Source organism: Prinia subflava, chromosome 4 (assembly GCF_021018805.1).
Source record: "Prinia subflava isolate CZ2003 ecotype Zambia chromosome 4, Cam_Psub_1.2, whole genome shotgun sequence".
Taxonomy (NCBI): Eukaryota; Metazoa; Chordata; class Aves; order Passeriformes; family Cisticolidae; genus Prinia; species Prinia subflava.
Window position 1 is genome coordinate 187585 of NC_086250.1, and position 14002 is coordinate 201586.

Consider the following 14002-nt stretch of genomic DNA (forward strand, 5'->3'; position numbering starts at 1 on the left):
TGACATCTTGTCTTGGCCTCTAATAAGATCAGAGCATATGAATTTCATGTTTTCAGAATGGCTGTCACCTCCTTGGAAACCGCAGATAATTGTAAGGTTCTTGCTTCTGCTTTGTTTTGCATTTTACTGTTATTCTGTCCCTCCCATTTGTTCCTCTTTCCCTCCTAACACAATTAGCTCTACATTTTCATTAACCAGATCATTATTTTAAGTGCTCACGGTCAGTTGTCAGTAATAATTGTCTGGGTTGGGCCTTTGTAGGTTACTGGTTTAATTTACATTTATCTGCAGAGCCTTCCTCCTGAAGGAATGGGCCAAAGGATAGTTCAGTCTCTTTCCAGGCAGGCCAACTTTAAAGATGTGTCAGGAGTGTTGGTTTTATGGCAGGATTTAAGATGTCCTTGTTTATCCAAAAGGCCCGCTGCCAGGTCTTGTGGTAAATGACATTGTATCCATGATTATTGTGGGGGTGATTTTTAGCAACATTTATGTAGACCTTTTCTGGGAGGGCAGCAGTGAAAGTACTAGGCAAGTGTTCTTTAAATTAGGGGTTAGCAGAGCTCTGAGCCAGCTACCTCTGCAACTGGGGTGGCCAACCCCATCGCTAAGAAAATTGCTGGTGTTTCTTAGTGCTTGGCTTTGACAGACAGCGAGCTCAAGGGCAAGGCAGACAGAAAACAGAAGCCTACCTGATGTTTGAGCACAAGGCAAAGGTCCCTGCGTCATGTCCAGAAATATGAAAGGGTGTGCTCCCCATGCCACTCTCTCCCATAAATGTCAGCCTCCCAGTACTCGCTCCACAGTACAGGCACAAAATGGCTGGGCTTATGTTGTTCCTCTCTGCCTGTCATCTCCCAAGGTTACATTATCTTCCTCTATTCCAGAGAAGTTAGTATTGGAAAGATTCCAGAGGTCATTTACACTTCTCATAGCTGTCAGACCAGGTCTTCATGTGTACCTACATCACTCACTGATGGTCTTATCTGTAACTTACGTCATGTTATGAAAAAGAAGAAGGAGACAGGTGACATGACATGACTCTGTGAGCTGAGGCTCATGCCTCAGTCTCACTTTGACTGCGAAACCAACTTGCACTTAAACTCCAATCTTGTGGAGCTCAGTTTTTCAAACTATGAGTACTGGGCCAAGAAGGCATGGTGAGGGACAAGTGGTATGTCTGGGGATGAGGATGCAGTCAGTAAAAGTTGTCCTTTGGTTCTGCTAATGAGCTCGTATTTACCAAATGACTGATGCAGTGAATCCTCTGCTAATTCAGGACTGACTTCATTAGCACTCTCAGTCCTGCCCTTCATCTTTTTTTGGTTTTTCCATATGTGTGCACACACATATTAACACTACAGTCTGCACCTGCGCTCTGCCCTGTGAAGTGCCAGTGACGTAGAATTTAGCTCAGTTCAGCCTAAACCTCAGTGAAGGTAGTTTGAGTTCTTTTTTTTTTTTTTAACACCATCTTCTACCTTCATCTTCACACTGTCCCCCTTGTCCTCTGTCAGTCACTCATTGGAACCAGATCATGTCATTCTCCTGGAACTTGTTAGTGAAAACCCAGCTGCAGAGGAAGAGTGGGGGGATTACCAGGAAGTTTAAATTCTAGGTTACAGGAACAGCCATACATACCTGCTTTGCTGAAGCCAGTTGAGATGGTGTGTGTTGATGTATTTACATGTGTTTGTCGTTACCAGCTCAGGTAAATCCTCCTTCTACTCGTTTTTAGTATCTTGTCTCAACATTTAAAATTCAGGGGTTTTTACCTTTCAAAACCGAGAGTCTTTCTTTTTCTGGGTATTTTTCTTCTCATTGCTGGCTGACACCTGAAAAACTCAGATATCAAAAAGAAAGACACTTTGAGATTCAGAGTGCTTTTAAAAAGACAAACTCAGAACAAACCCAGCCTGCACTACCTTGTATGGAAATTTATGTTTCTTGCTAACTGCTAGATCCAATGAACATTCTCTGCATTTAAAAATTAAATTTTCTTCCCTTTTTCTGAATGATTTCTCCTTTCACTGAGACTATTTCCTAAAGTTGCTAAGGAGGGGAGAAGCATTAGTAACACTCTGAGACAAGAAATAATGCTTGACATTACCAGAGCTCCACTGAGCAGGAAGACACAATGCTGGAATGTTGTATTTGCAGTGATGAACTTACCCTAAAGGCCATCAGAAGTGAGTCTGCAAGGGAAGGGCACCTGCAGGCTCCAGCTTTTATGACTGTCACTGTAGGAAGAGGAAGGATCCCCTCACAGCTGTGAGGGAGCTTGTAGTGCTGATGATTTAGCCAGTCATGACGAAATGGCACCTTCTGTTGAACGGAGGGACAGGACATTGCAGGGAAAAGCTAATTCAGTGTCAGAAGTTCCTTTGACAGTCACTGAAGACTAATCAGTGTCGGAGGTAGGGCAACAAGAAGCCATCAGGAGGCAATTGGCAAACGCGAACGTCTCTGTTCTCTGTTTTTCAGATCGAAATGCTAGAGCACAAATACGGCGGGCACCTGGTGTCCCGCAGGGCAGCTTGCACCATCCAGACCGCGTTCCGGCAGTACCAGCTCAGCAAGAACTTTGAGAAGATCCGCAACTCCCTGCTGGAGAGCCGCATGCCACGCCGCATCTCCCTGAGGAAAGTCCGCGTCCAGAACTCGGAGAGCTTCTCGGCGGAGAAGGCCCTGGTGGAGGGCTACAACTTCGTGGGCATCCCATTGGTGAGGTCCCCGTCCTTGCCAGCCACCATCAGTGGGGCACTGACTGAGCTGGAGGACTCCTTCACGGAGCAAGTTCAGTCCCTGGCCAAATCCATTGATGATGCCCTCAGCACCTGGAGCCTGAAGACCATGTGCTCCCTGCAAGATGGGGGCTCATACCAGATCAGGGAGACCTTCAGCGCTAGCTCCATGCAGCCAAACCAAGACTTAGAAGCTGAGCTGCACGATCAGGAGAAGGAGGAAGGTCTCCTGCCTGATACTCTACCCAAGAGCAGCAGCACTCTCATGATGGCTTTTCGAGATGTCACAGTTCAGATCGACAACAAGAACATCTCTGTCTCATCATCTACCTCGGTGTCCATGGCAAACTGTCTCAGCAGCAACGATCAGGCTGGGCCCTCTCCAGCTACCAAGGCTGAAGAAAGCCCAGGAGAAGGGGAGGGAGGAGCCAGTGAACTACCACCTGCCCCAGAGAGTTTACCTGAGAACAGCCTCACCTCCGCCGAGGTGGACGTCAGTACCAATGGCATGGGGGACAACAGTGCTGAGCCGCATCAGATGGCGGTGCAGAAGCTCCCGTTCGACGCCAGCAGTGAGGTGGGGCAAAGCAAAGGCTCCGAGTCTGAGAACGCAGACAACTCAGAGCAGCTGAGCAGCAGCAGCACCTCCACTTCAGCCAAGTCAGCCTCTGAGGTGTCCTCAAAAGAAGCCCTGCAGGCCATGATCCTCAGTCTCCCGAGGTACCACTGCGAGAACCCAGCCAGCTGCAAGTCTCCCACACTTTCCACAGACACCATGAGGAAACGCCTTTACCGCATTGGACTGAACCTCTTCAACATGTAAGTGACTCTTCCTCTGTTTCCCAGTCCAACAGATGGGATTCTGTATCCTGTCTGTATTCCAGGGCATGACCATCTGGGTATGCAATGCACAACACAGGTTGGCTGCCCAGAAGCTCTTTCCCTAAATTCTTCCAAGTACTGTCCTTCTCTTCTGCCTAACAGAGGTACAAGCCCATGAGTAGTGCCCATGCTCTCACAATTCAGTGAACCTTAAGTTCCAGTTGCATTTGGCATCCACCAGCTGAGCCTGGGATCACTCTGCTCCACTCTGCTGCAAAGGAACAAACATAGCTGGAACTGTAAACCCAGCCCTGGTTACTTAACATGGGGCAATTCTGAGTAAAGAGTGAGAGAGAGGCAGTGGTGGAGCTGAGCTTAGCTAGCCCAGTATGAGTCATAATGACAAAACTACATCTCTAGCTGTCATTTTCCTTCAGATGCTTAGGTAGATTTTCACCTGACAGACCAGGTTTAGTCACCTGTCTTTCACATATCTGAGTTTGACACCCTGTGAGAACACTGTAGGTGTGAAAGCAAAAGCAGAGCAGAGGTTTCCGTCAGAAGAGGTTAACTCACAGGGTCACACTTGGATTGGCAGAAAGCAGCTGAGCTCCCTTAAGGAGATTTAGATTTGCTCATTGCCTTTTGATGAGACTATTCTCATCTAAGCAAGCCACGACAAGCACTGGGTTTTGCTTTATCATCACACTCTCGTATCTCTGTCTTTGTTTCCATTTGAGTCCCCTAATAATGAGGATGTAATATACCCATATGAGGAGAACATTTTTCCACACGTCAGCGTGGGCATTTTAGTCAAAGCAAGGACTGATCATTGTGCAGTCCTAGGCAGAAGTTTTTCACAGACAAAGGGGAAATGCACTGGATTTATATATGTGTACCGTGGAGGCTGTGAACTCAGGAGACAGGGACCAGGAAGAGAGGTTTTTAGGGTTGGTCTCAGAGCACATCCAGCGGTGATGTTAGCTCAGACAGATTTGGGACCCTTACAGAACTGAGAAGGACATGTTTTCAGTTCTGAGTACAGGCTGGAGGACAGGAGTAAGGAAAATAACCTGTTAGCTCTGGGGAATAACAGCTTTCTTTAATCTCTGAGTACTATCTTGGGGACATGTGGCTCCCCTTGTGACTTCTTATTCAAGGGGCTGGGAGGGCAGTTAAGCTTTCTGCAGTTATTTGGTTTTTGCTTTCCCTGTGTATTTCCAGGAAGAAGGCAGTTTACTGTTGTGTGATGTTTGGGATGTGGGCACTGATCCGTAGGGCACGGAGCTGAGGCTGTGTGTGCGTGCACACCCTTTTCCTTGGCTTTCCCTGGAGCAGGAGCTGAAAGCCTGCAGTTTCTAGTGGAATCTGCCACAGTCTCTCTGGCCTTGTCTTGCATTTTTGGAAGGCAGTGCTCTGGCTTGGAGCAGGCCTCTGGAAACACTTTCCCCAACGCTGCTGCACTGCAAGGGGGTGCAGTCCCTGGAATGGAGAGTGCTTCATTATGCAGCACTGCTGTAAGAGCTCAGTGTGCGTGGGCAGCTCGCTGCGTGGGCAGAGGGAAAGCCAGCAGGACGTGAGGAATCCCGCAGCATTTGCTGGCTCTGCTTAACACCCCTGCAACACCAAAAAGGAATAGCAGGGACCAGGCTCAGGAGAGAGCAGAGAAGAGGGGTCTGCTGCACATCTGGGTAAAAGCTGCGTGCTGCACTACATGGGATACATCTGCAGATGTTCAGTGGCAGAGATGCTGTATTGCTATCAGGATTTTGTGGAGAAAAAATTGAATCCTGGGAAAGACTGATGAAAGGCTGCTGTTAGTGAAAGAATATTTGAGTTATTGTCTAGACAGTGCAGTAGGGCTGTCACAGCTGGACTGTTTTATCCTGCATCCTCTGATGGCATTGTGTGCACCATCTCTACTGAAACCTGCACATCCATGCCAGTGTGTGCATTTTTCTGGCCATATTCAGCTCTCAGCTCCTCTGGAGTGGATCCAAAGTCAGTCCAGTGACTTTAGAGTCACACAGGTGTAACTGAGTTCATCCTCATGTTGTGAACACCATACTGTCCCTTGCCAAATACTGAAGTGTGCAGGTGGATGTGCATTTTATGAATCTCTGTTGCTTAGTTTGACTTTTGTCCCAACCACATCACCTTTGCACTTAGCAGGGAACTCTACCTGTACTCTTTAATGGTGAACCAGGCGGTCTGTGATAATAAAGAACGTTTATTGTTGCTTTTCTCTGAAGAAGGCCTGGGATTTTCCATATCAGGTCTTGCACCTCTCTATTTATACATTTAATGGGCTGATTGTTCTTACGGCCCTCCTCCCAGGGATGCCACACTGCCCAGGATATTTTCTTTTGACATTACAGAGTAAGCAGAACTATTTCAAGGCCATCTACTTTTTACATGCCTGTGAGGCCCCTGTAAGGAGCAGGCCGTTCTGCTGAATGCTGATCCCTCACAGCTAGACATAAGTTGCTCACCCACATACTTTGCCACCTGACAGTTTCACAGTCTGTGCCTATGCATATCATGCATTCACGTGCTCTGAAATCTCATCCTATTCTTTCCTCACCCCAGGAAACTGCCTGAGCAAACTCACTCCTTGAGCTTTGACAAAGAACCTTGAATTTGGATTAATAATGGAAGTACGACATCATTTCATGAAGTCACCCTCTTACCTCTCTCCACTGACCAGCTCAGAGAACCAAAGAAATGTGGCAGTCTTCCTGCCATTGCAGTGATTCACCTCAGCACAGTGCATCACGACCCTTCAGAGGGGCAGACTGAAATACAGGAGGGAAACTTTCCTGCACAATACACACGTACAATTTGCTCTTGTCTGTGTTGAGATAGGCACCACACAGGCTCACAGCCACTCCCAGGATACACAGGGGCTTATAAACCAGGACAGAAAGATGGAGACAGATGTTTTATCAGGGCCTCTGGCAGTAAAACCTGGGGTAAGGGTGTTAAACTGAAGGAGGGTCAGTTTGGATTAGATATAAAGAAGAAGATTTTTACAGTTAAGGTGGTGAAACACTGGCACAGGTTGCTCAAAGAGGTGGTGGATGCCTCATCCCTGGAGATACACAAGATTAGGTTGGAGGGATCTCTGAGCAACCTTATTCAGTTGAAAATGTCCCCACTCATTGCAGAAGGGTTGGAGTAGATGGCCTTTAAAGGTCACTCCCAACCCACATCACTCTGCCTCTGTAAGAGCTGTGTGTGCAGGCACAAGCACTGGCACATTAAGAAGCAAAAAATCTCTCCCACGGCCAGGCAATCAGGCCCAGTCAGCACCAGACCTGTTCTCCGAGAGCTGCTCACAGCCACAGAGGGAGAAAAGCCCTCTGTTTGCGAGGTGCATACTGCTCCCTCCCTTCTTCTGACAAAGCATTCTCTGGGTGCCTTCTCTCTCACACACACAGATTTCTGCCTGAGGGCATGGATCAATAGAGAAGGGAAGAAAAACACAGCTAAGAGTGAGGGAAGTGGAGGAAGAGATAAGCAAATCTGAGTATGGGATATCTGTTCAGGCAGCCACCATCAAGCTCAGGTGAGGAGGGTTAAAATGTATCATTCAGCAATGACTGTTGAAAATGTATGAAAAACATAGGCTTTTTTAACAGAAAAAGTGTCCACTTTTGGTTATCCCCCTTGGAGTCTTGAGCCCCGTTTGCCCATAGACTATATCAGCAATGGCTCCTAAGTTTCTTCACAAAGGAAAGAGCCTTTGACTCTGGAGCAGATGGATGGCAGAAGAGTCACTAATGAGGTGTGGAACAATGCACCAGGATTCTTCGCAGTGGGATTTCACTTGTGATGACCAGGTGGCAGCAGGTGCTGCAGGTGACACAGCAAGGTCCTGTGACATCTTTTTGTCCTCACCAGCAGCTAGGGGGGCACAAAGCAAGTCACTTTTCCTCACTCCAACGAGTCCCATTCCTGACAAACACATGAACTCATAGGAGCTCAGGCACATACCAAGGGCTGCATTGATGCATGCCATGGGGTGAGCCAGAGGCAACAATGCCTCCAAAAGATCCTGCAGTCTCACCATGTCTCTGTCCTTCCCTTCCAGAAACCCAGACAAAGGGATCCAGTTCCTGATCTCCCGAGGCTTCATCCCGGACACCCCCATTGGGGTGGCACACTTCCTGCTGCAGCGCAAGGGCCTCAGCCGCCAGATGATCGGGGAATTCCTGGGCAACAGCAAGAAGCAGTTCAACAGAGATGTCCTGGAGTAAGTGTGGAAATCTCTTCCCCTCCTTCTTGCACTCTAAAGGAGTTTCCAGCTGAGCACTTTGTTATCCTCCATGCCCCTCCACCTGCACTGCTCAGGAAATTCACCACTGCCAGGCCCTATCTGGCATGCCTCAACACATTTCCCAGCTATGTGTTTCACCCTTCATATCATCAGTTGTTTCATGTCAGTCCCTCCTCAGGATGCCTGTGGTCACCTAGCAGGAGCTCAGCACTTTCAGGTGGTAGAACTAGTGATGCTGGCAGTTTGGGGGGGCTGGGAAACTCTTTGGCTGGGGTCTCATCCCATCCATATAAAGTACCTCTGAAGCCTTCTGGGAAGTACTAAGAGAAGCAGAGGAGGAAAAATATCTGCTTCCTGCTGTGAGACCAGCAGGGAGAAGTGAATGCTGGCTACATACTCAGATCTCTTTCTGTCCGGGTTGGAAATTGATGGCCCTTTGAGTTTGTCCATTATGAGGATAATTACAAGGTCCTGTTTGTGGTGATGAGGAGGCCTGCATATGAAAACGTATCTACTAAGGGCTGTCATTGCCACAGCAGCCACAGAGCACTGAGGAACATCCCCACTCCAAAATCTCCAGTGAGCTGAGCTGCCCCTTTTCAGAACAAAATCTGAGGTTTCCTTCCTGCTCCTGTTCAGTGGCTGCCTTTGCTGGATTGTTACCTTCAATTCTGTCATTGTGACCCTCTTCTGGTCACAAGCCACGCCTCTCTCAGCCTACACCTCTCTCCTCTTTCAAGTCTAGCTCATTCAGAAACCCATTTCAAGGCATAACCAGCACTCAGCTGCATCTTTCTTTTATTATGCAGAAGCACAACTCTAAGTGAGAGCTGCCTTTCCACTAGGCGGGAAGTCCTTTGCTCTGGGTCCTTTATTACATTCTCCCACTCTCCAAAATGTTCTCTATTTCCCTTGAATTTTGCAGTGGTTTCTCTCAAACCAAACCATACAGAAACTCCACATCCCATCCACATACCACTTCTACTCCAGAGAAAGATTGGAGGATGCCAAAGTTCAAGAGCCAAATCTAGGCCTAAATTTTAAAATTAATTCCAGCTGCAATTGCTGCTTCTTATTGCTGCAGGTACCTACCCGACCTTTCATCCATCTCTTTTTTTAATACACTGTAGAAGTATTGATTTGTCCAGCAACAAGATACATGTGCTGTCCAGCCTTTTCATGCTGAGAGCTACAATTAAAAGTAATTGCCTCTTTTTCTCCAGTAAGTATTGTGTGGGCTGCTTTCCTTGATAGATAATCTGCTCAAATCCAAACCTAGCCTCTGCATGCACAGGGAAATATTGCAACAACAACAGGCTGACACTTCCTTGTAATCCTGAATTTGGCATCATCCCTACAAATGACCATGTTCCTGTGCCTCACATGGGACTACACACTCAGAGTCAGCAGCTCCTGGGAACAGTCCCCATTGCAAAGCCTGGTGTCAGCCTCCCAGCCTCAGTGCCCAGGAGCTGCCACGCTGGGGTTGCCTGTCCTGTTTCTGCATGGGGCAGGGGGGCCATTGGAGCAGGTGGCCCTACTCCAACATGCTCATTCACTGAAGTTGCCACTGCCTCTCTCATGGTAACACTTCAAATGCTCAGTGAAAGAGTGATCTTGCTCATCCTATTAACATCTGTAGAAAACAAGGGTCAAAGATGGGGACCTCAAGATATGGAGGCTGTGTGTACATGGATACATCTTGGGCAGGGGCTGTGTGTTCCTGAACATGTATCAAACAACTGCGTCTGAGTTCAGGGTTCAAACCCACGTCTGTTCTCTCCAGCCAACAGATGATATGCTTGCACTAACAATCTGTGCTGCCATCCCTTCTTCACAATAAATGGCTGATTTGTCTTCCTTAAAGGCAAAGATAAAAGTAGACTTAAAATATATGCAGAATGTTCTAAAACAGGAAGGAAAAGCCATGCACATTCAGCTGGTTGTAGGTGTGCCATTTGAAGGTATTTCCTGTGCCAGTTCTGAGCTTACGGGTATAGTTCAGCATGGTTGATGGGTTTTGCAAGCAAATTTTTCATCAACTGCTCATGAGAGCTGGATGGGCAGTGGCTGCATGCCCAGCAGCATGCCATGCATGGAAACAACGCATTGAAAGAAGTCATGGCCCAGAATTATAATCCTGGATATTTTTCCTGTCCATGCTGCAGGAAGAAGAGGGCTAACAGTGTAGTGTAGTGTGCTGGCATTTCCAGTGGATGGCCGTAACTTCTGAGCTGTTTCTATGAGAACAAGAGGCAGATCAAAGACCTTTTGGCATTTTAGAACTGTCAAAGACCTTGTCTGGTTCTCATTCCCCACTCAGCTCCCATCGAACTAGCTCTGGAACACTGACACAGGTTGGGAGAATGGACTCTGCAAGGGCTGTCTTGCTGTCCCCACATCCACCCACGCTTAGCAATGTTAAAGTGCATGGTACTCCCTGCAGAGCATGCAGCAGACAGGAGAGCTCATACAGTAGCTTTTGCACAATTTGCCCAATACCAGAGTCATTTTTGTGGCCCAAATGGGCAGAAGAACAGGCACTTAGTCCTGCTGAGGTCAAATACCCAGGCAGGTGGCCACAAGCAGGCAGTAGTGCTTGCACAGGCTCTGATCACCTGCAGTGAGCAAGCCTGTGTGCAGGCAGAGATGTCTGTGCTCTTTCACATCCCAAACCTGACCCTGGAGCCTCCTCTACCTCCCAAAAGCAATTTCAATTATTGATGCCACTTGCTGTGTTAGTTTAGCTTTGGCTCAATGTGAAAACTTATGTTGCAATTGTGTATTGTAAGCAATGTTTCTATTGCAGCCAGGTTGAATTAACCCATCTGCATGAATAAATAATAGGACAGCTTTTAAAACATCTGCAAAAGTGTCAGCCTCCCTTGTGCATTTGGAGGCAGGGCTGCCTAGGTTACAAACTCCAGACTCAGCTGAAATGTCCAGCCATAAGTCTGTACTCTGCAGAGTTCTCTTGGCTGCTGCAGGTATTGAAGCTGTGCTGGCTGACAGACAAGCCGACCTCTGCCTGTTCCTGCTGTCAAGCAGCAGAGCTCAGGAGTGCAGAGGGGCATTTGGCACTGGGAAGATGACCCCACTTTGCTGTCCACCTAGTAAAACTCCAGAGAAGCGCTATGCTGGTTGCAAAGCCTTTTATGTAAAAGGGCATGGGTTTAGGTGAGGTAAGCAGTTGATGAGGATTGAGCACTTTGGTGTGCTATTTTGCCGTCCCACACATTCCTGCCCAGCATCTAAATGCCCTGAAATTATAATCTCCCTCCATCTTCCTGCTCTTATCTTTCAACCTTTAACTGATTTTCTTGGAACTCAAAAAAGGTGTCTGGATAATTCACAAGTAATTCTGCATGCTAGCCAGAGAAACAAGAGAGAGAGCAGGAGATTTTCAACGGGTTTTGACTATAATTGACACACATGCATTGATAACAGTGAATCACTCAGATCTGTCTCTTTAGGAAGATGCAGTATGTAATTTTCTTGTTTAGAAAAGACTTCAGTATTTAAAACTAGGATTTATTTCACCTGTTGTTGGCCACCACCAAGTTTAGTGTCTTCTAGAAATTTATGAATTCCTCTTGTCAACGGAGAGACACGGGGCCCTCAAGAGTGCTGTTTTTCTCAGTTTTGTCTGGACGTGCAGCTTTTAGGCATTTTGTGTTACAGGGCATAAATCTCACTTGCAACCTATTTTAAGCATCCCGAAGAATAACTATTCACTGTGCTCACCATCCCACAGTAAGATCCAAGAATCTCCTTCTGCTGGCTGTCCTGCAGCCAGTGAGAGAGAGTCACTGGGGACCTGCCTCAGGGTTTCAGTGTCTACCAGTCCAGGGAATACAGCTGGAGAGGGAGAGCCTGGCCCATTAAAGGACCTATGTCCTTTTAATCAAATCTTTTTGTCAAGTACTGCAGAAAAAAAAATCTGTTGCTTTGAAAAAGTCAGGCCCAAGGCATTAACACATAGTTTTTATATGAGACACATCATCATTCTTGCATCCTTTCTTCATTCTGTGTTTATTTGTTGCTTTTGTTCTCCTTCCTTCATACCTTCCTTCGCTTTAGTCCATTCTTCCCCTCCACCTGTTTGTGACTCAGGAATTGCTTCCATTTATAGTTCATTCATGAACAAGATAATGTGAGTGATTCCATGAATGGAGTCGGCTGTGCTGGTACTGGATGGTTTGTGTTCAGCCCGTGGGACTTGGGAGAGCAGATGTGGCTGTCCTGGTGCACTTGCTGTCAGAGAAGAAATGGGCAGAGATTGCAGCTGAGGAGACATTGTGCTGAGTGGGGTCTGGTTGCTGTTAAGAGTGGAAGTTGCTGTTGGAGACGTTCTCCCTGGGGTGAGCAGGTCTCCTGTCTGCCAAGCCTGTGTTGTCTTCTCTTTCTGTCATGGAAAGTCAGGGAGAGAAAAGCTGCTCTCGCTCAGTGCAGAGTCGGGAGCCTAGCAAAGGCACTCTCTCAAAGAAGAGTTAAGGTCCTCTTGGACAGACAGAATGGACTTGTCAGGTTAGCCCAAACCAGCCTTCTTTCTCCTTCTCAGTGCAGAGGATGCTGCAGAGGGTCCGTAAGGGACTTGTGTGATCGGAGGGTTGAGCAGGAGCCATAGACAAGGATGTGATGGACACAGGACAGAGGGAAGAATGGTCAGTTCTGACCTGCTGCGAGCAGGGCTGTAGCACACACCAGATGTGACTAAGAACAGCCTTCCCATGCCAGACTTGTACAGGCTGGAGGTGCAACTTGAGTCTGCCTAGGCTCCAGGGAAGCTCAGGAAGGAGTAGATTCCCAAGTAAGTAGCCCTGCGAGCTACCAACAACTATGGGAGGGTGAGTAGGCACGACAGCCCTGGGGAAAAACAAGCCCTACATGTCCTGAAGCGTTGTCCAGAAAGAGAAGACTGGTGCCGGCCGGGGTCTCCGTTGCAGAGACTGTCCTTCCCAGAGGGCGTGGAGGGCAGCACTGGGACATACACCTGTGCCCACTGGTGCATGCAGTCGGGAGTCCTACTGAATTTTCCTTCTGTTTAGTTTGCATTTGCAGGGCAGTCTCCTTCCAGAGAGCTGAGCTCTTCTACAATTCACCCAAATCCTGATTCACCTTCAGAAAGCTTGAAGAATTAGGGAGGCTGAGAAAAGGGATGGTTTTTATTAGTATTTTTGTGCCTTGTGATTTTAAACTTTCCACCTGGCTGCCTTCCCCGTTGCTCCCTCCCTGAGTGGAGGCTGCAGGTTCGTTACAGATGCTTTCAGTTGCATCCCAGCTCCTGCTGCATTGTCACCTGAGCGGAAAAGCTGGAAAATAGGTCATTACACTTGGATGAGCAGATCCCAGCCCCACATGATACAGCTGCTTCCTGCCTTCATTGAACCCTTTTGCCACAGGCTTTTTTGCCATGCTTAGCCCTGTGCTAAATCCTCACAGCTCTTCTGCCATTAAGACCACCCACTTCTGGGAGTATCTTTTCCCTCTAGCCTAGGAGGCTACAACAGGGACAACAGCTAAGCATAATAATCCATCTAGGAGCCAACTCTTTGGTCCTGGAAGCTGGTGTGGAATTCCGTGCATGTTGTTGTGAGGTGCCTCAGAGCAGACCAAACTCCTCATGCACACAGAGTTCTCAACCCCCACCACCTTGTTTATTAGGCAGGGAGCCAGCGCTTTTCCTGCTCGCTTCAACAACATGATCCAAATATCCAAAGTCATATCCTTGCAGACAGTGGGCTAAATGAATCTCTGGGAGCACTGCAAGCTCAATTTGTGTGGCTTGTTGCAACTTCATGGGCAGGAAAGAGTTGGAACATGAGATTTTATAAGGTGATTACTGTGTCTCTGTGTCATCATTCCTCAAGCCTCCTGGTGGTCCTGGAATAAGCATCTCACAGGTATCCAGCTGTTTGTGGAAAAATGAACTCAGCACTGGTTTTGGCATGTGCACATGAGCTGTTGGTTTATTCCTTGTGGGTGCAGAGAGCCACCCACTCTCATATCCTTTGTCAGCTTCCATGGTCTCTAGCTTGGAAAGAAAAGACCTCCTTCCTCTGGTTTCACAGAGAAAAGTTGTGCTGCATTTCAGGAGATGTCTGACACGGTTACCAGAGTGCATTTGGAAAGTTAGGGAGAGTCTGTGCAGGAATCTGAA

The 14002-nt window shown here is 47.6% G+C and overlaps 1 protein-coding gene across 6 annotated transcripts in view; it reads left to right on the plus strand.

Moving 5' to 3' along the window:
• IQSEC3 (IQ motif and Sec7 domain ArfGEF 3) overlaps positions 1-14002 on the plus strand; it is a 94456-nt gene that overhangs the window by 60290 nt on the left and 20164 nt on the right. For all 6 annotated transcript variants that reach the window (XM_063395035.1, XM_063395039.1, XM_063395036.1 and 3 more), the window contains 2 exons: positions 2482-3560; positions 7657-7818. In XM_063395035.1, coding sequence (XP_063251105.1) covers positions 2482-3560; positions 7657-7818 — 1241 coding nt within the window. The remainder of the gene's footprint in view (positions 1-2481; positions 3561-7656; positions 7819-14002) is intronic.